The following is a 23,721-nucleotide window of genomic DNA, read 5'->3' as shown; positions in this document are numbered from 1 at the left end:
TTCCTCCCCCAACCCCATATGTCTGATATTAATTGATAGTCTGTAAAACTGCATTGTGTTCCTGCATTTTCTGTAGTTTTCTATCCAGAATCTTTGTCATCCTTCCGGACTATTTCCCCCTGTTGTGAAAACAACCCCTCCATCCATCAGGAGCTTGGGATGGATTTTAAATAAGAGCTTTTGAACTTGCACAGATTTTGACAGATGTGACTTGACTGGTCAATTATGTAAGTACGAAGAGCCTATTTTCATACATTTATTAAAAACATTAGTGTTTTTGTCTCTATATGCCTGTATAAAATCTAGCAGAACATTGCAATTAAGCAAAATTTCAGTAATCTAAATCCCAATTTTATTTTGGTGTTGGGTTACTTGTCAGTATGAATAACTCTCAGGGAACTGAAGCCTGTACTACATTTTAAGGTTCACAGTTACGCAAAACTTGCTTCAGTTCATAACCACTTCAGTGTTCGCACACTATTGATGGATAGTCACATACATAGCTGAAGTTAATTCTGAAAGCGCAGTATAGATCTGACAGGTACTGCTATGACAACCACGGAGCAGAACAACCTACATTTCCCTGGAAGCTCCAAAAATAAACCTGGACAAGCCACTCCAGCAACAGTAAAAAGGTACATGTTTACCAGACGTCTCTCCCTGAGCCTTCTTCCTCTTCTTGGCAAGATTTTTTTCCTTTTTCACATAGGAAAATTCATTAAGATTCGGGTCTGGGTTTTCGGGAAGAAACACAACTTCACCCACCTGCAAAGCCAATGCAGCGCTAGTGGGGAGCAGGTAACACCTGCCAGATTCTCCCCGCAAGGCAAGATATTTTTCCTCTGGGAAAAAATATGTGGGCACAAGAAACCTCATTCTCACTGAGAAACATCTCGTCCCTTTTTTTCTGACTTCAAAAGGCAAAATAACCAGGTATTTTATGTAAATGTGGACATTAGACACAAAAAATAGAACAGAAAACATCAAATTCATTTTTCATAGGCAACTCAGCTTCCACTGGAACAGCTGCAGATGAAAGTAGTAGTGACAAATTAATATATCATAAGGTCTACCAAAGGAACTGATTGTCTCAAATGCCAGAAGTAAGACCAAAGACTAAATTACTTTCATTTACAGAAACGTGGAGAGGAACTGTTTTCATGTTCTGAGTTATCTGTTTAAGAGAAACCTAAGTTTAGCTTGTCAGCTTATGACAAAAGTTAAAAACAATTTCTAAAACATTTCTGAATCATTTCTAAACATGATCTAGAAGGGAAAAATGTAAACAATACAAAACACCTCCTTTTTTTAGAACGACTTTTACAGTTAAAACTCCTCGAGTGTGTTTTCCTGCCGGAGATGCCTGGAGTGAAGATTCTGCCTCCAAAGCTCTCCTCATCCCTATTCTGAAACTCAGGAAAACCTCCTGACTCCTTACAACTATTAAATACAGCTATCACAGTTTATCAGAGACCTGCGTGACAGAAATACCGCGGTGGCTGAAGATCAGGCCTAAATTTCATTATCCAGCATCTGGTGGATTGCTACAAAGCGGCCGTCGAAGTAGCTGTCAAGACGGGTGATAAAACCGCTTCCTTTTAATCCAGTGATATTATGCCTTTACCTTAATAGGAATAACTCTTCCTGAAAATATGTACGCATATAAACCTTGCAGCAGATGTAATTTAAAGGTGCCCGGCAGATGTAATTTAAAGGTGCCCAAGTATCTGAAAGAAAATTATTAGCAATTTCCAACAGCAATATTTAAAACTACAAGTAGTTTTTTCTTTTAAAGTTGTCTTAGCTCATCCTTATTTTTAGGCACTGTGATCATGATTACATTTAGGAACCACTTGCCAGGAGTTTACCAGGCTTAAAAATTCCCGTTGAAAAAGAAAACCCAACAGATGAAAAGCTACATAAATTTAAACTAGACATAATCCTAACGTAGTCCAACACGGAGGAATAGCGCTGAGCGATGGATACCCGCTGAAACACCAGAGCAGAAGGCAGGGGATTCCTTGCACGGACCCCCGGGGCGGCCGAGCACGGCAGCAGGTCTCTGCCAAAGCACAGGGCCAGCCTTCACCGAACTGACGCTGCAGATCCTTCAGACGCGCTGCTACCTGCCACTGCGAAGTTCACCTCCGAGTCCCAGCCCAGCATCCACCATCCAGTACAGAGTGACAGGGCTCAGACGACTCTCTGGAGATCACTTAGTCTATTCCCCTTTTCCCTAAATTATAACTGCCACCTTAACAGATGCTTGTCAAACTGTTTTTAAATACCTCTGCTGCTGGAGACTTCACAACACCGCAAGCAATCCACTGCAGCACTCGCTGCTAGACTATGTCCCCCAGCCTCAAATTTGAATGTTTCTTGCTACTTCTTAGCAACTCAACGTGGCTATGCAAAGGCCATTCCCATCTGCTCTGCTGCAAAATTTTATGTGTCTGAAGACCATTTCCTCTCTTTCTGCCGCTCTGTCTTCTCTCTCCTTTACATTTACCCAAAAGCAATGGCCATTTCAAGACAACATATGGACGAAGACTTAATTATTCAATACTATTTGGATATTCTTTGCAATCAACCACCCCTACAAGTACTGTGCCGGTAGGCATTGGCCTTTTAGGCATTCAGCTTTTTGGTTTAAACAGTCTCTTGCTCTTCTCCTAGAAGTAGCTGTTTCAATCGTAACGCGTTATGGTCTATTATTCATCTCTGTCACCCTGTCATCAATGTTTCTTCCCATCTCTGTTGCTTGGATGTTTTTTTACTGTAAAACAGCAGCTGATTCGGACCAAAACTTGACAGTGAAATGAAAAGCCATAGCATCAGTTTGAATATCCTTTTCTTTTCCCCCCTCTGACAACTTACATCACACAGCACCTGATGAACCTACACTGGGACTACCGTGTCTTGCTGCATCTGATCAGCGGTCAGCAAACCAGTGCCACCTTGAACATACTGGTGCAAACCAACGGATTACATGAAATTGGTGACATTCAAAACCTTGGACTCGTAATTAACAAATTGCTCTGCTACAACAGACTGTATTTTTAATTAAATTAGAGAAGTCAGTAAATAGAGTACTAAGTGGCACATCTAAGAACAGAAAAGTAACAATTATCTCATTAGACATGAAGATTTTTGTGTTCATTTCAGCAGGTAACAATAGGTGGTAACACAGCGTGACTATCTGTGTTATTGAAACAAAGCACGCTGAGCATGGGAAGTAATCTGTGCATGGCACAGCATACTGCAGGGACAGGAAAGAGATAGTACCCTGAAGTTTTGATGCACTGTACCAAAAACATGCGTGCAAAGTATATAGAATGCGTAATTTCTGTGACTATTAATGAGTGTGCGTTTATTTATGTGTGTAGGAATCCTACTAGTAAAGTTCAAAGAAGTGTAGGACTAAATTTTAACTAAACACGTATTTGCAAATATTCCCTGTACTACAGTTGTTCACACGCATTTCTGTTTCCCCTCTTCACAGAATCATTAAGGTTGGAAAAGACCTGTAAGATCATCAGGTCCAACCACCAACCCAACCCCACCATGCCCACTAAACCATGTCCTGCAGTGCCACGTCCATACGTTCCTTGAACACCTCCAGGGATGGTGACTCCACCACCTCCCTGGGCAGCCTGTCCCAATGCTTCACCACTCTCTCAGGGAAGGAATTTTTCCTAATATCCAGCACAAACCTCCCCTGGGGTAACTTGAGGCCATTTCCTCCTGTCCTGTCAGAGGGAGGAACCTGGGAGAAGAGGCCAACACCCACCTCCCCACAACCCCCTTTCAGGCAGTTGTAGAGAGCGATGAGGTCTCCCCTCAGCCTCCTCTTCTCCAGACTGAACACCCCCAGCTCCCTCAGCCGCTCCTCATCACACTTGTGCTCCAGACCCCTCACCAGCTCCGTCGCCCTTCTCTGGACATGCTACAACCCATAGCTATACGCTCTTCCCCGGAGCTACAACCCTATCTCAGCCAGAATATTTTAATCCACTGTTAACTATCTGGAAACAAACCATCGCGTGGAGAGGAGCTGCCCGGGCTGTCCGTGCCGTGAAGGTGAAGAGATACGTCCTAAGGGACTGGTCTCTCCGCTGCACGCAGAGGAGGCTTAGAGCTCTAACTTCCAGCTAGGTTTTTTTTTTTCCCCTTTGTTTCACACTGCCAGATATGTTTCATGCAGAGAAACAAATGAACTCACAAACATTCGGGATATAGTTAAAAATTAGCTCACTTAATTTGGCTTATGGCACAGAAATACTCGCTCTGCAGAAACAAGTGCTTTGCAAAAGTGGCAAATTCCGAGTTATTTCTATTGAGAGGACGCGGTAGCTTTAAAAGGCAGAATTTGTTCTTAAATTTCTTCCTAGTTTTCTTCAATAAAGGTTTATAGGGGCGAAAATAAATGGACCAGATGGACAAAAAGGTATTTTGCAATGCAACTTTCTGGTTTTGGAAACCACGTTAGCTTCAACAGGAAAAATTAAAAACGCTCAAATCAATTCAGAAGCATTTACAAACGAGCTGGCGTCATGAAAATGAACTTGTAAATTAGAGATGAACAACCCCCTTTAGCACTTCTGGAGATACTCATCAACACCAGAAAGACTTGAAAAACGTTTTTGTTTTTAACTTTAAATACTACTCAAATATGCTATGGGTACTGAGGTTATTAAGTAAGAATCAAAGATCTTAACAACACATCCCATTTCTGCTTCTTCAGGACTTAATGTTCAGCATGGGAAAATGCCAAGACTATTTTTAAGGATCAGAAAATCAAAGCCCCTACCCTAACTGCGGACCTCTGCATCACACTTTGTATTACTCCAAATTTTCAGAGGGAGGAACCGCCTGGCAAGAATACCTTTGTGCTTTAAAGATAAAACGGTGGGGAGGGAAAGGCAGCTTCTACACTTTTGCTCTTACGTTTCTATGACCATAATTCCACAGCTAAAAAAACCCCCAAAACTGAGGTCAAATCTCCACTCAAATGAACACTGAGAGGTCATTTGCAATATCGTGACGATAATACGAGGAACACCCATCTTCTTTATATCTGGGAGAAGAGTCATCGCAATATTGTTCACACCACGGTAATCGCCGTGTGACTGGTTAACTGGCATTAATAGAGTGCGAACGCATACCTTCCCATTCGTATTTCAATCTCTTAAAAAATTCAGCGAAGCACAAAGGTGGTGTCTGGTTCAAAAGGACGCCAGGTAACATACGCTGTGGGGGTTTCCCAAGCACCCGCAAGACGACTCATGAGACAGTTGGAGATATTGAACCAAAACCACCTTCAAAATTAAAAAAAGAAAAGAAACCCAAGGGGTTCTAGATCTTCCTCATCAGCTAATCTCAAAGGGCTCTTCACTTAAAAAAGCAGGTGCTCTGCAAGCCGCAACCACGCTCTAGAGTTGCGCATCCATAACCAATGGGTACGACTCGAATGATGGCTGAATCTCCTAACTCATATTTATTCAGAACGGATTTTATTAGGCGGTTAAGGAGACTTCAGAAGTCAAGATTAAAGTTACGGTGCCTTTTTATAACGAGAGTAAGAACTGTGGTTCAGGATTTTATATAAGTAAACACTGACAACTTTATAGCCATGGTAGCTACCAGTAAGCACAGAAGAGATTTCTCCAGGCAACTAGTAAATACAATGTTTTTTCCTTATACTTTCATCACAGTACACATAAAAGCATTTGACACACGTAATAAATGTCACAAACATAAAATATTGCACAAAATCATGCTAAATAATGACAAAGCTGCAATTATTGAGGAAAAAAAATGGGTATTAGAAACATCTGCAGCCTGTCTCTTCATTACCAGGCTGATGGAATCTGGGTTTAAAATGTCCTTTCAATTCTTTCTTGTTAATACCACTGAAAACATTCCAGAAGATACAATTCTATGTCAGCATATGATAACTGCTAGTTTTTGGTGGTTATATACAAAATGTATCATTTACCCCCAAAGGAATAAATTTAATTATTCTAAGGTAAACACAGATCCCCACTGAATCTGCAGTCTGTTCCAAAATTCTGGTTCTCAGAACGATGCCACTCTTAATTTGTGCTGGACTCCAAGAGCCCCAAAACAGGCCACTAAAGCACTGCCCTGCAATCTCCAAAGCCAATTTTAAAATAATTATTTGCATCACAGAGGAAAAAAAAGAACCCACCACCCTAGCTGCCGCATTGTGTTTTACTGTTTCCAAGCAACACTGTTGTTTCAGATCAAACATGAAACAGCCATCTCAGAAAGCTACAGTGCTTTTTCCTCGATACTTACTTATTCTGCATCATGTTCATTATAACCCAGTCGAAGGGATAGACATTCTTCCCAATGAGATTCTTGAACATGATGAATGTTTCCATCAGAAAATCCTAAAAGAAGAGAAAATGTTTGGAAATGACCACTCTTCTAGACCAAAAAATACAAGTGATAGTGTCAGTTATTAATGACTAGATTCCAAAGGTGTCTTACTGTTCTGCTTCATAAAAAAGCCATTATTCATATACAACATACATAAATTCTACTAAGGCATACTTATATACGATGTACATAAATTCTACAATATACAACAACAGTAATACTCCATTGTAAACAACCCATGGTATTACTCAGGAACAAGCACTGGTTTGCCAGTTATCCAAAGGCAGTTTCTGCTGAAAAAAAATTCTTTTCTATGCAATAGAGAAAGTCTCACAGTCCCTTCTTTTGCAGTGCGCATCGCAGCATACACACCACGACACACGCCTGGCGTATGATGGAAAGTTGTTAAAAGCATACTGGTACATGGGAAGAGAAAAAACCAAAGATACTAAAATTAATCTTACGATTACACTAACAAAATCTCCCTGGAGTCAGTTGATGAGATTTCCCTCCTCTTGCGAATATCCTCCTGAAATTTTATCTTGCCTGAAATCAAGATTATCTGTTTATTAAAAAATACCTGCTCTGCCTCAAAACGGGATTCAGGTAAGTCTGGCAGTGCACGTTACCCCCGGCCTGGGGTAGACAACAGCAATGGGTTGGCCATCCTGAAACTAGGAGAGACTCTCTCCCTAAAGGGAGCAGCAGTAATTGCTTCTCCCAGTGAAAACCTGACCCAGAACTACGTTAATTTAGTAGCATAAACCAATTTATTTCTACACAGATATAAACAAACATCTCTTTGGAACAGAGACCTCATGTACGCTACAATGTAAATCATCTTCTACAATTTGGGAATCTATAATTGCTATCTAACAATTTGAGCAGTATCAAATGCTTGGAGAAAGATGAAGGGGGAAAAAAGAACTTAATGAAAAAAGTCCTTGATCCACTTCACGCAGAGATAAAAATGAACTTTTATTCCAAGGTTAGAATATTTTTCCTTTGCTACAGCTTCTCAGCAATGGTATTTATCTCATCTATCTTTAAAATGTCAAATGCCTACAAAAAAACCCAAAATGCTACATTCACTGGACTTTTAACTAAGGCTGGTTTTTATGTAACCTTTTCAGTGAGAAACAAATAAGAAGTTGCTGCTCTCATACGTATTTCTTCATGTGTGAGAGCCAGCCTCTTCGTCACATTTTATCTTTAGATTCGTTGTTCTGTTAAGATGTTTTTCCTGCCTCAGAAACTCACAGTCAGTGGGAAGCAGAGAGCTGCAGACATCCTAAGGACACAATGTCGAGATCACAAAACAACGTGAATTTCCAGGCTACTCAGCTCTGCCATGTGCATAGCACAAAGGTTCCTTTGGGATGCTTTGCATCCCAGCTCCTGGTACCCAAGGAGACACCCAGGCCAAAGAGGGCAAACAAAGCATCAGCAGCCCCGAAAGGCACATTTTAACCCAAAAAATGTCTAATATTAGTAAAATAACTCCTCTGTTATTTTACCAAAATCACTCCCAACAACACAACATCAGTAAAGATGTTTTGACATTAACAGGATTGAGATAAAATTTGGAACTGCTCGTGGTTAATGAGATGTTACTGTTGTATAAGGCAAAATTCATCCCAGCCACACACTCCACTAGCTCAGGAAAATGTGTCTTCATTTAAGAGATCAAACTGCATACTTTACTGCTCATTTTTCACGTATTTTGGCGAAAGAGTTATATAATTTCTAATAATCACGTTGCATATTTTGCTGCCCAAGCATTGCACAGTACCTCCTTTGAGCGTGTGCTTTTTTACGGCTGCAGGTATCGGGTGATTTTCTCACCGAAGCTGCTTCCCAGCTCAGTAATTGAAACGTCAGTGGAAGTGGCTCCATGGGAAGGGTCATCACCTATCCAAGAGGGCAGATTTGAACTCGCTGGGCTTTTTTTTCCCCTTAATATTTCATGACTAGAGATGCATACTTTCCTGATTTCTTACAGCAAACCCTGCCTTACACTTGATTTGTCACCAGTTTCAGCTGTTGAGTCGCTGCAGACTTTGCTGATCAAGCTGCACGTGACGGTGGATGAATTTTCAAACACTTTGTTGATGACTCGCGTTGGTTACTGACCCTGGAGGTTGTGCCACGCATGATTTGACCTACTTTGCTGATTCAGCTCTACGTTTTAATCTACTGATATTTACATTTTAATAGTCCTGCTTTCACCCAGGTACTTTAAATAATGCTCTATAACAACTAATCTAATTATTGATCAAATAAAAAGCTTCTCATGCTTACCCGTATTTTATGTATTCGTAATACTGCTCTCTTTTCCATTTTATCTTTCTTATAGAAAAGCAAATGGTTTAGTTGGACTCGATGATCTTAAAGGTCTTTTCCAACCTATATGATTATATGATTCTATATAAATTAACCTCATATTGTGAGCAAAACCCAGCTTTTTTTGGGAGGGTGGGAGCGGAAGGGGGGCTATCAGTTCATGCTGTGCCGCTGTAGACCCTGCTTATTTTCAGTATACCTAGATGCAGGACAAACTGTTCCGAACATCAAAAAATGATAGAAACCTGTACTAAAGGAGCAAGGGCTCCTGATCTCTCTCCAACTACAAATACAAATCCTATTTAATATCCCAAGGAAGCAAAATTCACAGTGGATGGGACCCCTTCATGATTCCCATCCAGTTACAGAAAGAAAAGCGAGGAAGGTCCACCCTGTAAGTGGGCAGACGGTGACTAAGGAGGCTTAGACAATTCCATCTCCCCCGGACTGCTGAGCATCACACCCCAGTTCACCTGTATCACTATTTATATTTTTCACGACCTGGATTTCAAAGAGGTTCTTCAATAAATTCTCAAGCTTAATAAAAATAACTAGCTAAAACATGTAGGAAGTCGATAGGAAAAAACTTTAGGCCGAACTGATGAAAATTTCAGCTTTGCTGAGTCCTGAGGTACAGCAGTCAGATGGCAAACATGCTCAGCTACAGCTTTTCAGGACAACAGCCTAACCTCCGCTGAGCTCCGCTACTGAGGCTGTCTCTGGAAGTCCACTCTCCACCGCTGTGGATGGCTCTGGGTGGGCTGCCTCTGCGGGGTCCCACCACCACGGGCCATCCCCCACGACCCTCACGTCACATGCCTCAAAGAAGAGTCTGCTTAAGCCATACAATCACCCGCTCGCATCAACGGTTAGTCAAAGCTTGTCACGGAAGGACGTACGATACTCACCAAGGCACGCACTCCCATTAAAACCCAAAGTCTAGGGGTGCAAAGTATTAAAGGGGGAGAAGAAAACGGAGGTGCAGAAATCTGTAATCTAAAACACCCTGTGGAGTTTGTCTTTCTATATACTTCACTGACTCCAGGACGTCGTCTTGAACGCCTTTAGGGAGGAATACTTCTGAGATACTCCACATGGCAAAACATTAACATATATTTTTCTGTCAACTAATACCACGTATGTCTCAACTGAATATAAATTTTACCAGGTAAAAAGGGGAGAGAGATCAGTTAGTCCCAGAAATAACCTCACTGATCTCAGATGATGTTTCATCTCAGGATGATAGTAGGCTTGACAGTAAGAAATTCCTCTTTGAACAGAAATACCTTAATGAAGCTAAACAATATATTCTGCAGAGAGAGACAAGAGTGGTTTTATTGCATTCCATCTCATCTTTTGTAAGATTTTTGAGGCCAAATAAGGCCATTATAATAATCTAAAACTGACATGTACATAACACAGGCCATAAAGTTTCCTCTAAGCAGTTCCAGCACCAGGCTTATAACTTCTGGTTGAGCAAGAGAACATGTTGAAGAAAGATTTAAGGGTCTCCAATGTGAAGAAGCAACCACAGCTTCACTTAACTTCTCCCTTTTTCATTTAATTTTTTTTCAAGAAAAACCTATGCATACTGTTTGAATTAATCTAGTTTCAGTTCTAAATCACTGCTTCTTTATGCCTTTGCGATTAAACTGAAAACTCTGTAATAGGAGATGCAGTTACCACCTCCATCTGTAGGGAAATTGAGTTTAAATGAAAACACTTCTGGATCTAAGCTCTAACGGGTGAGTCCAATGGTCCTGGCTCCAAAAATTGTCGGACTAAAAAGAGATGGAAAAAGCATGAAAAGTTAAATGAAGATGTAGGGAAAGCGGTTTTTTCCATCCAAACCATACAGTACTAAGGACTATACACATGAAGTACAGTTCAGTAGCATCCCACCACTGAAGACAGAAGAAAACAAAAGCTCTAAGAGAGGAACACGGGCAAACTTGAACCACAGCACCAGTAACGGTAAAGGAGGCAATGCTCCTGGGAGAGCTTCATGGGGCTTCAATTCTGATGGTGAAACATAAAACAGTGAACAAGGTTTGGGTTTCAAATTAACAATGAAATCTCATCTATGGAGAAATACAGTAACTCCTCGGTTTGGTTCTCACTGAAAAGGTTATGTAAGCTTTTCTCTTAAACAGAGAAACCAGGTTGTATCTTCATCCTTTTGTCCTAAACGTTAACTCAGTTTTATTTGTGTTTACAAGAAAAAAAAAAAAAGAAAGATTAGTTTACTCACTGTAGTTTCCTTTTATCACAGGATTAATATTCTGCCCTTCTACCTCCACACCTTCATTTATATTATTTACACTTTAAAATCAGTTTAAGACAGCATTTTCTACCATTAACATATTACCCATTTAATGTTTTACCGGCTCACTGTGTACTTTAGTTTCCACTAACACACATTATCATTTAAACAACAACAATATTAGAACATTTAAAAGGTACATTTTAATTAAGACATAAAAAGTCTTGCAGCAACTGACCAAGTTTAGATTAGCATATCTGCTAAAACAAACGATAGTCATGTGGCATAACAGTGGAAAACAAGTAGTCAAATAGTACACATGCTGATGGAAAATATGATTTTAACAGTACAGAACAATTTCAGCTACACAGCCCAAGAACATGCTGAAAGGGATGAATACACAGTCAAGACAAAAGCAAGATGTGATTCTTCATGTATCCCAGTGCACTGCATGCACATAAATCAAACTCTTATAACAAGTGATTATAAATAGACCACTTGCCAAATTTCAAATACATAATTACTCCCTTGTTTTCACGAAGAAAGATCTGACCTACAGAACCACCTTCCAGACAATTTAGACCAAAAAAGCGAGACTTCAAGAAATAAACACTTCTATTGCCATTAGAATAATCACAGATTTCCTAACCAGTATTTTTCTCTCCGCATTTTTTCATTTCACATTTCAAGAGCAAACTGCTTTTACCTTTTTCCATGTAAACCCCTGTAATTAGTTTGCCTTTCCCAGAGCCAAATGGTTTGAACCACTTTAAAAGTACAGAAATATTTGGCTTGATTAACCTCAACACTCATGTCTTTTCTGTATGCTAAACCCACTATTTTCACTCCCCTAGCTGCATTTAGCTTGGGAATGTTTCATGGTGGAAAACCAAGTGACTATCCATGTAAGTGCTCCAAAATCCCAAAGCAGAGTAACTGGGAAGCAAACCTTTCCATACTGTGATGCCCACCTGCAGTTCTTTGCAGTTGGACTTTGTCTTCACTTTTTGAATCATCAGCTTTGTACTTCAGTAACACCAGATCAGGTACAAATAGATGGAGCATCAGAGGCTCTAGTACCTTATCTGAAACCTGGCACGGGGCAAAGAGCTCAAATCATGCAGAATATAAGCAGAAGAACAAAAATTATAAAGACATAAAGGCAAACTGGAAAGTCCAAACATAAAATTACACAAAGGAAAGACCCTGAGTTTTCTTCTGCTGGGTTTGAAAGGAAGAAGGGAACCTAAATAAAGGCCACCCTTCAGATTAAAACACAGGTGAAAGCTGCCTAAAACGCCTAACAGAATCCCCAGCACCGGCACGGCTAATGCAATACAGCTGATCAGGCTTCAGGTCATCCCCTAATTGATGGATCTCGGCCAACAAGTTTGGTCGCTACTTTGCAGCATGCACTTGCCATATGGCAAATGATAGTTTCAGGTCACTAGAGAGTTATCTCCTTAGCTATCAACTCTCCTCTGTTATGCTTTAATTAAGTTGTGTTGTTGGCTTAGTTAGGCTGCTGAACGACTCTGAGAAGACAAATTCCAATTATTATTGCTTATTTAACAACTAAGGGCATTTTAAGGTTAAAATGTTTTGTATAAAATTTAAAGTGAGCGGATCTGCAAGTAAAAGCTATTTAAACAAATGACATCGGGACATCTGGAAGATTTAATGCTGAAAGTTCCTTTCCTCAAGAAAGCTTTTTTTTTCCTTCTCTCCTTAAACAAAACAGATTTTTAGTAATGGCTTAGCACTACTATTTCCTAATGCTTTCTTTTAATTGCCTTAAATCCACTGTCTCAGTGCTTGCTTTTTAAAATACTGAACAGCTCCAGAGACGTTCTGTATTCCTGTGTGTGGCAGGAAGGTTAATTTTGTCCTTTGCAAATTCAGAAAAGGTGTAAGCCATAGGGCTTTATTAATTATTTTTATATTAAATCGGTAACGTCAAACACATTTTGTTTACATTTCACAAGTGTATTTAACAAACAGCAACAGGAAAAAAAACAAACACAAGCTAAACTATCTTATGAACAGATAAAACGTTGAACTTACCACAACATCTGACCTCATCTTTCCAAAAGTCTTGATTAAATGAGCATAGTGATAGTCCTCCATTTGCCTTAAAATGGCAGTCATGCATGCAACAAAACTCCCCTATCAAAAACAAAAGCACAAACAAATCAATTATTTAAGATAGGGCAAGATAATACTTGCTATCAAAACGTAGCGTTGCTAGAGAGCAGCACGCAGTACAGTGGATATAATGCTATCGTTTAAATTCATTAATGGATATGCAAAATTCTGTCAAGAAAACAAAAAGAACATCTTGAAAAGTTTCTATTTCCAATTTCATGGGTTTATCACCATCTTCACTGAAGATTTTGCAACATATTCTTCATATAAAAATTGCTCAGGCATTAAAGGCTTTGGAAGGTAATAAACACTACTGCTAAAAATATCACACAATATCAGGATTTGCATTTGGGAAGTCGATACTCTGCTCAAGGAAGAAATCTCTTAAAAATCATTATATTGAGCATCACAGTTAAACCCCAAATTTTAATTTCATTGGGTGGTATTTTCAGATACTGTGATGCTTAAAAAACCAAACCAAAACAAAACCCAATAACTTCCATAAAACCAGAATAGCAGTATCAAACATCTCTCTCTCAATCTCTCTCAAAGTAAAAAGTGACCAAAACCAGTTTAATCTTTCCTTCTGGCACATGAAAGTATCGTAGTAACCGCTCCAAACACTTCTATAGCTATTAGAAGTTCCCATGCCATAAATGACTTTTCTGCTTGCCCATCCTCGTGCTCTGACTAGCTGCTAAAAACCTGTTGACCGATTACGGCAATAGCGTCCACACCTTTTCTGACCTTTAATGAAGAATAAATTGTTGGAAAAAATCAGCAGGATTACTCAGAAAATAAATGACTCTACATACGGTTTGATAAAATTGTAAATTCCCCTTTCTGTGCCATTTTTAAGGTTATTCTTTGCCATGCAGAGCCTGGCAGAACACTCCGGAATTTTCTAATCTTTCCAGGCATAACAGAGAGGTTTTATTGTTACCTTTAAGATCCGCATTACGTTCAATTTAAAATATTTATTTCTACATCAGTCCAAGTAATTGAGATCAAATGCAAAATGACACTAGGTTATCTCTGTGTGTTATGAGCCCTCTAATTTACGGTCTAATCCCCCAACCTCCACCAGATAAACACTCCCTGAATTTGCTTTTCTCCTATGTAATGGAGTTTATATTGAAACTCCTACATAACTGATTCTGTCCATGTGAGAGCATTATTTTTTCTCCACGATGTAAAGGTACCTGAGGAGAGCTCTTAGGCATGTGCAAACGGCATGAATATGAAAGGGGAAGGCCACCTGAGCTGCTCTTCCGTGACATCAAAAGAACTTTATAACAAACTATGACAAGAATAGAAGCTGTGGCTGTACAAAGATAGTGTTTACTACTGTGAAATGTAAATAAGACGGGATCATCTTGAAAATCTCAAAACATTAATTGTCAAAACACCGTATAACAAGCACTCTACATAACAGACACTGTGAAAGGGCTTATGCCTGCAAGAAAATACTCAATACCCCATATTCAGTCCTATTTCTCCTAATGATGTCATCAATCAAAGTGATGTCTCATTGCTAGTCAGAATTATAAATTTTTTAAATTGGCTGCTTAAGACTAGGCTGCAGATGTAATTCAGTCCATCACATAAGGTTCTGCAGATGGTTCATAAATGCTCAGGAGAGCTGAAGACGAACTTTGTTTTGCTCGTGGTATCTTTTTGTAGATGCTCACTCACTTAAATAATCTGTGAAGTCCATTGCTTTGCAAACACATAAACCTATCTTTACCTTCCTTCACATAAACACATCGACTCCACGTTTGCAAATCCAGCCCTTCCTAGGTAATCCAGCAGACAACATACAGCCTCTGCTTCCTTCTAAAAAAACAGTTTCTATAACTGGCTAATAGCTTTGATCACATTTCTGTGTTTATCTACCCGTTTGATGAGTAATTTAACTTAATATACACGGCTGCAAGTCAAAAGATGAATTTCACACCTGAGGAAATTATCATGGCAACCTCGTACATGAAAAAAATTAATGTGGAGAAACTATTAAACTTTCAAACGGATTTTAATATGGATTTTTAGATATAGGAGCAGCTAGAGATGCGGATGAATTCGACTGCCATCTCTTCCACATCTACTGGTGACCCCTCTCCCTTCCTCTGGCTGCTCGCCGGGACGGATGCTTGTACACGAGCCCTCTCTTCCCCCTCCGACATCCCCGGCTCCTGCCACGGCAGCCCAACCCTCCCCTTGGAGCAGCGCACTAATTCGGGGGGAGCTGCTACGACTGTCCCCATAAGCCAGGGAAAGCCATGAGTCACCGAAGAGCGAGGTAATTACAGAAGAGTATCTTAATTAGCATGGTGAGAATTGGAAAGGACACATGGAATTTTAACGTCTGGTGGTTAAACACTCCGCTTCCACGTGAAAGTGTGAAAATGAACATATGAAAGTGTGCTGGTTTTGGCTGGGGTAGAGTTAACTTTCTTCATAGCAGCTAGTATGGGGCTGTGTTTTGGATTTGTGCTGGAAACAGTGTTGATAAAGCAGGGATGTTTTAGTTACTGCTGAGCAGTGCTTACACAGAGTCAAGGCCTTTTCTGCTTCTCACCACCAGCGAGTAGGCTGGGGGTGCACAAGAAGTTGGGAGGGGACACAGCCGGGACAGCTGACCCCAACTGACCAAAGGGATATTCCATACCATATGACGTCATGCTCAGCATATAAAGCTGGGGGAAGAAGAAGGAAGGGGGGGACATTTGGAGTAATGGCGTTTGTCTTCCCAAGTAACCGTTACGCGTGATGGAGCCCTGCTTTCCTGGAGATGGCTGAACACCTGCCTGCCGATGGGAAGTGGTGAATGAATTCCTTCTTTTGTTTTGCTTGCGTGTGCGGCTTTTGCTTTACCTATTAAACTGTCTTTATCTCAACCCACGAGCTTTCTCACTTTTACTCTTCCGATTCTCTCCCCCATCCCACCTGGGGGGAGTGAGCGAGCGGCTGTGTGGTGCTTGGTTGCCAGATGGGCTTAAACCACGACAGAAAGCTTGTTAAAAAACCTGGAATGGTTGCTGGAGGAAAAAATAAATACAGAAAAGTAAAGAAGCTTAGCAAATACAAATGAAACATGAATATGATGGGATTCTGCAGCATGTTTAAGTTTTAGTTAAAGAAAATGACAGAAACTTGCAAAATGCTGTCATGTGAGCTTATGCTGAGCCCCAAAAGTGGTGCCAAGCAGAATGGTTCAGGGTTCCTGACAAGTTAATCAACACTTTTTCCTGTTCCATAGAATCATAGAATCGTTTAGGTTGGAAAAGACCTGTTAAGACCATCAAGTCCAACCACCAACCCAACCCCACCATGCCCACTAAACCATGTCCCGCAGTGCCACGTCCACACGTTCCTTGAACACCTCCAGTGATGGTGACTCCACCACCTCCCTGGGCAGCCTCTTCCAGTGTCTCACTCTCTCAGTAAAGAAATTTTTCCTAATATCCAGCCTAAACCTCCCCTGGAGCAACTTGAGGCCATTCCCTCTTGTCCTGTCACTTGTCACTTGGGAGAAGAGACCAACACCCACCTCCCCACAACCCCCTTTCAGGCAGTTGCAGAGAGCGATGAGGTCTCCCCTCAGCCTCCTCTTCTCCAGACTGAACACCCCCAGCTCCCTCAGACGCTCCTCATCACACTTGTGCTCCAGACCCCTCACCAGCTCCGTCGCCCTTCTCTGGACACGCTCCAGCACCTCAATGTCCTTCTTGGAGTGAGGGGCCCAACACTGAACACAGCATTCGAGGTGCGGCCTCACCAGCGCCGAGTACAGGGGTACGATCCCCTCCCTAGCCCTGCTAGTTTCCCTGCATAAAACAATGATTCACGCTCATCTTAGTACTATCTTGGTAACAAAACCCCTTTCCTTCTTTGACACAGTATTGTTCCTTTAAGCCTCCGTTGCTTTACACATGCAGACATCTCTGCTGCTACATTTATCTTCAGATCCCCACCTGCTAAATAGTGTTTGGGTCCCTGCTGGTTAGGAAAATCTATTTAATATCACAAAAAAGTAAACTACCAGTCATCTGCTTACTTTTCATAAATTTCTTCGCACTTAGTGAGGTATCATTTGCAGCCAGCATGCTCTTAATTACAATGCTAATAAAAATTTGTAATTATTTATAGTCAATATTTGTACTGAAGGTGTTTTTAATATGGTCTGTGAAGTATTTAACAATAGCTAACAACATTGTTAAATTTTAACCTTAGAATGATTTTTAATCTTTAGTTGGATTTGGAAACCATTGTCATCTTCCGCAGCATACCACTCCAAGCAATACACAGAAAAAAATACCTAATTCTCTCAAAAATCAATTTCAATTTTAACTGTAGGAGTAATTGCAAACCTACGTTTATACAGCAAGTACTGCAAGGGCAACACAGACAGCTTGCCATTGCCCTCCGCAATTATTAGCTATTTATTCACTGAAATAGTGTCAAGGTTTTTACTGAAAGCCTTTCACCTCCTTCCTTAGTGAAAAGATCAGAAATGGAGCTGTCACACAGTGACTAAGATCATTACTGCACATCACACTCCAGAAGAGCATTTCATAGAATCATAGAATTGTTTAGGTTGGAATAGACCATTAAGACCATCAAGTCCAACCGTAAACCTAACGCTGCCAAGTCCACCACTAAACCATGTCCCTCAGAGCCTCATCCACACGTCTGTTAAATCCCTCCAGGGATGGTGACTCCACCACCTCCCTGGGCAGCCTGTTCCAGGGTCTGACAACCCTTTCGGTGAAGCTGCTTTTCCTAATATCCAGTCTAAACCTCCCCTGACACAACTTGAGGCCATTTCCTCTTGCCCTGTCACTTGTCACTTGGGAGAAGAGACCAACACCCACCTCACCACAACCCCCTTTCAGGCAGTTGCAGAGAGCGATGAGGTCTCCCCTCAGCCTCCTCTTCTCCAGACTGAACACCCCAGCTCCCTCAGACGCTCCTCATCAGACTTGTGCTCCAGACCCCTCACCAGCTCCGTCGCCCTTCTCTGGACACGCTCCAGCACCTCAATGTCCTTCTTGTAGTGAGGGGCCCAACACTGAACACAGCATTCGAGGTGCGGCCTCACCAGCGCCGAGTACAGGGGCACGATCCCCTCCCTACTCCCGCTGCCCACACCATTTCTGACACAGGCCAGGATGCCGTTGGCCTTCTTGGCCACCTGGGCACACTGCCGGCTCACATTCAGTCGGCTGTCGACCAACACCCCCAGGTCCTTTTCCGCCGGGCAGCTTTCCAGCCACTCGTCCCCACGCCTGGAGCGTTGCACGGGGTTGTTGTGACCCAAGTGCAGGACCCGGCACTTGGCCTTGTTGAACCTCACACAATTGGCCTCGGCCCATGGATCCAGCCTGTCCAGATCCCTCTGCAGAGCCCTCCTGCCCTCCAGCAGATCAACACTCCCGCCCACTTGGTGCATTTAATGCACTTTGTAAGCAGTTTAATATAATGCTTTTCTCTCCTGCCCAAAAGCACAGGGGCTGGACTCATTCTTTCTTTTCGAACCAGGTACACTGAGGCAAGTGGGAATTTAGCATTCCCAAAGCAAAACCATCCGCAAGCCTGTCGTAAGGGAAGCCAGATCCAGCTCCCGTGCCGGAGGACTGGTAATTCAGCTCCATTAAAAGAAAAAAAAAAAGCCAAAACAAAACACCAAAGCAGCTGACTCTTCTTTGGAAACAATGCATTATTATTCAGAAAATACATTTTGTATTAAGAAAAAAAAGTCCATGCAATTCCAAAATTTAAACTTATTTCTAATTCCTGTAAAATACAGTTCTGAAGGAAAAGCTGAAGAGTCATACAAATGCTCAGGAAGTACTTACTTTCTTAAATTTTCTTTACAAGAAAATAATAAATGTCCAAATGGCCCTTTAACAGATACGGGTAGGGTAATTTTAATATCAAATAATCCCCACACGTAATACTAACACTGAAAAATTTCAGAATGAGAAGAGAATTCCCCGCAGGAGAGACAACACACGCCAGTGCTTTTCTCCCTCAGGGGTAAACCAGCCTGTTTTAAATAGTCTTGTCCATTTTGTTCCAGGGAAATCTCTAAGCTGGAAGTATTAAGCTCTTTGTGTATAGTGGGAAAATCGAAGAGAAATCAAAACTACACTAAGTGAAGGGATGTTTTATTACAATGTCCCTATGACCATGATCAGGAACAGATGAAAAAGCCTAAGTTGCATTTATTTTTCCATAAATTTTTCCTTACATGACCTTAAAAGACTACATAGCTAAGTAAATAAATGGATAAATAATTAAAAAAAATAAAACCACCCCAAAACATCAGAATGAACTTCTCACTACATTTTGCCTTTCAGAACATTTTCATAGAATTTACTTTGTTGAAAAGGGTTTAAGTCCCTCACAATTACCAGTTTGCTAGGATGTAAAAAGGAAGTAAGTTCTCTCTTTGCTTACAACAGGTACTCTATAGATATTAGCAACAAATCAAGAAATAAACATCAGTTGTTAACATTTCTAGAAGCCACGAATTAAATTGTCATCACTTCTGGACTCACAAGATAAAAATCCATCTTTAAAGCGCCCCACATTTCAACTTTTTGGTAACCGCCGCTAAGCCTGCAGGCTGCCACGCGAGCTTGCGCTGCGAGGTGAGTTACCTCATTACTAAACGTAAAATCTGCAAAGAAGTTTGCTCACTTAAGCAAAATATTACAAAAGCTATCACAGTAACCCTAGAGCGGGTCCAGAGGAGGCCACAAAAATGATCCGAGGGCTGGAGCACCTCTCCCATGAGGAAAGGCTGAGAGTTGGGGTTGTTCAGCCTGGAGAAGAGAAGGCTCCGGGGACACCTTCTTGTGCCCTTTCAGTACTTAAAGGGGGCTTGTAAGAAAGATGGGGACAGGCTTTTTAGTAGGGCCTGTAGCGATAGGACAAGGGGTGATGGTTTTAAACTAAAGGAGGGTAGATCCAGACTAGAGATAAGGAAGAAATTTTTTAAGATGAGGGTGGTGAAACCCTGGCCCAGGTTGCCCGGAGAGGTGGTAGATGCCCCATCCCTGGAAACGTTCAAGGTCAGGTTGGACGGGGCTCTGAGCAACCTCATCTAGTGGAAGATGTCCCTGCTCATGGCAGGGGGGTTGGACTAGGTGACCTTTAAAGGGCCCTTCCGACCCCAACCATTCTGTGATTCTATGACAACCCAACATGGATATGGCAGAGGATCTCCCGGCACTTCTTGTTCTGAAGAATACTTTATATTGCGTAATATATAATGATCAAGTAGCACACAGCTCACCATTAGCTACCGGTTAAAATGCACCAGCGTAGGTTCCTGGTCACATCGCCGCAAGCATCAGTGAAAGCACATGATAAAGGTTAAGACTCAACAGCAAATATGCCAAAACCAGGAACGGGGATCACTCTGCATGAAGGTAATTCAGCTCCCCAGGAGCATGATACCTCGTTTCTGCTGACGGGCTTTTCTGGGCGCCGGAGAGAGCACTGCGCTCAGGGACTCTCGGCTGGCCAGTGCGCGGCGGCTGGGAGTCACGGCTATCACTGTATTCTAGCAGTCCGTACAGCACGTAAAATGGGTTTGACACAGATTCCTTAAGCTTTTACCAGCAGCATCTACCTGTGCCATCATATGAGTAAGGATGGAAATCAAAACCGAAACAAAGCAAAACACCCCTAAAGATACATATGTATGTATGTATGTACATAAGTTCATACATACATTTCTCATAGTATTAAAACAAACATGTCTTTTCCTGTAATAGAAAACCTGACAGTAAATTCAGCAGCACCTTCAGAGAGAAAACTATTTCTCAGATACAGCAGAGAATGTAAACAAGCGCAAATGTTAACATTTATCACTTTTTTCCTTACTGAATATATGCCACTTTCAATTTCCTTAGGCCAAATCCTGCCTTCTTGAACAGGAGTAAATGGAAGGAATAAAACATGCGAGTCTGTTTCCTTTGAGAAACAGAAGTTAACATTTTTAGTAATGAGAGTGATCAATGTTTGTTGGTTTTTTTTCCTGCTGCCACAAACACTATTACAAAGGCATCTTTTTGCAAAGCAAGATCCATGAAGGTATTTTCAGCTGACAAACTTTGCTCTCAGAGCTCCTGGACAAGACGCGCCATCTCCTTTACCCAATCTGATTTAAGCAGCTCAGAGCTTGCCTAGGCAGCAAAAAACTCACTTAGGTCAACTCGATTCAGTGTAGGTCCATTCCGAATTCAGAAGACTGATACGGAAGTTTATAGGTGAATATTAGCTTATTTAGTCTTGCATATCTTGTTTTACTTCAAAACGTATTTTACAGATCCAGATTTGATCTCTGACAGTTCAATCTCTATCAATCAATAGAACATTTGTTTCAAAAGGAAATCCTCTACAGGACTTCAATGCTGATTACTACATCCTGACCAGCTAAGAGCTCTGATTCCAAAACAGAAAATAATGTAAATTTAGCTGATTTTCCTGAAAAGAGCACAAGGTCTAAGGAAATTTTCCATTTTCATAGGTGAGGCATTTAGGTGTGCTAAGCAGGTCACTGGGATGCTGATGTAGGCTATCTGAGGAACCTCAGGAGGTTTCTCCTCCAGCCTGCTGGAAGCAGGGCTGCTCCAGGGTTGGACCAAGCTGCTCAGGGCTTTGCCCCGTTCGGTCTTGAAACCTCCAAGGGTGGAGATCAAGTCCATTGAAAAGCCTGGCTCTGGTGTCTTGACAGCCTGGGGGGCTGCTCTTAGGTCCCCCCAAAGCCTCCCTAAGGCGGAGCAGAGCCATCCCTCTGCTGCCAGAATCACAAGCTCCCAACTTTCTCCATCTGGGGGACCTCTCCTGCACCGTCAGGAGACCAGGATCTGTCAACCCCTCTGTGGCTGCCCCATGGGCTCACTCCTTCCCACAGCAGAGCAGTCCCATACCTGTCTGCAGTTTCCAACCCCTTTGGTGCAAACCACTGCATCCATAAGCTCTCACAAATAACACAAATGAGGCATTTTACATAAAAGAGAAAATTTGAGAGAGGCTGGTTCCATGCTGAGCCTCTGCAGGAACTGCTTAGCATGACTCCTACGTGGCAAACCAGTAAGCAAAAATTTCCCGAGATACATTTTAAGTGTACAAAAGCTCTTGCAATTAACAAAATAACTTTGTGGGTGCAAAATAAATGGAACAAAGGTATGTTTTTCAGTTTCCTAGTTCATGTTTTACCAAAAAAAAATAGTTTGAGGACTACAGGGAAAAAAAGGCATCCTGAAGTACCATAATTACATATTTATTTGAGAAGGTACTCATTTTGGAAGGTATTTTATTTGGAAATGCTGGTTCTTAGCAAGAAGTCCTTGTCCAAAGGTTTCCAGACTTCTTTCAACTACCAAATGCCAGGAGAAGAACAAAACCTACTGCCACCTTCTCCTGTTTCGGAGGCAGCTCTCCATTACTCTGCCCGGATGGACCCGCAGGGTCCCACTCCTTCCCAATCTTGGTGAGCCCCAGCAAGGTAAAAATATTCAACCAGGTCCCCTTGGACACCCTTCTGTGCTCTAACACTGCTACGGGCTCTGATCTACCGCTTCTAAATGAATTCTGAATAAAGAAAATCCTGATTATTGTTTCATTTGAAGGAAAAGCCGATATTCCCAACCAGTAGGGAAAAAAACCCCCACATCTCTGAATACAGGGAAACTTCTCTGGCGAGAACAGCAAAAAGGATCTTCACACAGATACAAAACCAGAAGCCCACATCACGATAGCTCAACTGAAATTCATTTGGCAAAAGGGTTATTTATTAGAAACTTGATGATACGCACAATGAGAATATACACAAAGTGTTCCCTAGTTTGAAAGCGCTTTGCACTAACTTTCGTAAAAGGCAAGCAAAAAATTAATGAGACATTTTAACAACACCATTTATCATTTTTCTGAGGCTCTTTTTCAAAGAAGTCCATTTTAACCAAAACTGCTTCACTTTAAAGAGCTCTATACAGTCTCAGTATTAAACAGTATGCCCTTCAATTGAAATCACAGTGCTTAAGATTTCTGAAGGCCAGTCCATTTATTTTTGGTTTTCTAAAAGCAATTGCTTTTCCCCACCTTTCTTTTCCCTCTGCTATACTAAAAATTATTTCACTGAAAATCTAGAGAACTGCCCTCAACAAATCTGTTTCAGGTATCTTGGTTTACGCTTCTATGAATGCTAATAATAAAACTAGAAATATAAGTAATAAATACAGAGAACAACAGTATTTATGGGTATGGCCAGTATTCAAACAATTAAAAAAAGTAATACAGAAAAGTCATACAAAATATGATTTTAAAGCATTTTGCACACATGCAGTGCTGAACATACGTATAGAACCACTCTGGGATTTAGAATTACTTACTTTTATCGTAATTATCACCAACTGGCGCTCAAAGCCTTTCATACCACTCGTGTGATATCCGGACACATCGGGAAGGACAAGGACAGAGATGCAGAACAAACAAGAGCCGATGTGCCCCTGCATCAGTCCCTATTTGAGGAATGGTTTCCACAGAGCCCC

General features: G+C 41.4%; 1 protein-coding gene across 1 annotated transcript in view; it reads right to left on the bottom strand.

The window, feature by feature from the left end:
• The window catches only part of DOCK1 (dedicator of cytokinesis 1), a 329,394-nt gene that overhangs the window by 125,271 nt on the left and 180,402 nt on the right, over nucleotides 1–23,721 (bottom strand). Inside the window, exons 28-29 of the mRNA XM_059821380.1 lie at nucleotides 13,076–13,177; nucleotides 6,322–6,416 (exon numbers count right to left, since the gene is read on the bottom strand). Of these exons, the coding sequence (XP_059677363.1) occupies nucleotides 6,322–6,416; nucleotides 13,076–13,177 (197 nt within the window). The remainder of the gene's footprint in view (nucleotides 1–6,321; nucleotides 6,417–13,075; nucleotides 13,178–23,721) is intronic.

Source organism: Gavia stellata, chromosome 9 (assembly GCF_030936135.1).
Source record: "Gavia stellata isolate bGavSte3 chromosome 9, bGavSte3.hap2, whole genome shotgun sequence".
Classification (NCBI taxonomy): Eukaryota; Metazoa; Chordata; class Aves; order Gaviiformes; family Gaviidae; genus Gavia; species Gavia stellata.
The sequence above is the reverse complement of the archived record's forward strand: the minus strand, read 5'-3'. Positions and strand labels throughout refer to the sequence as shown.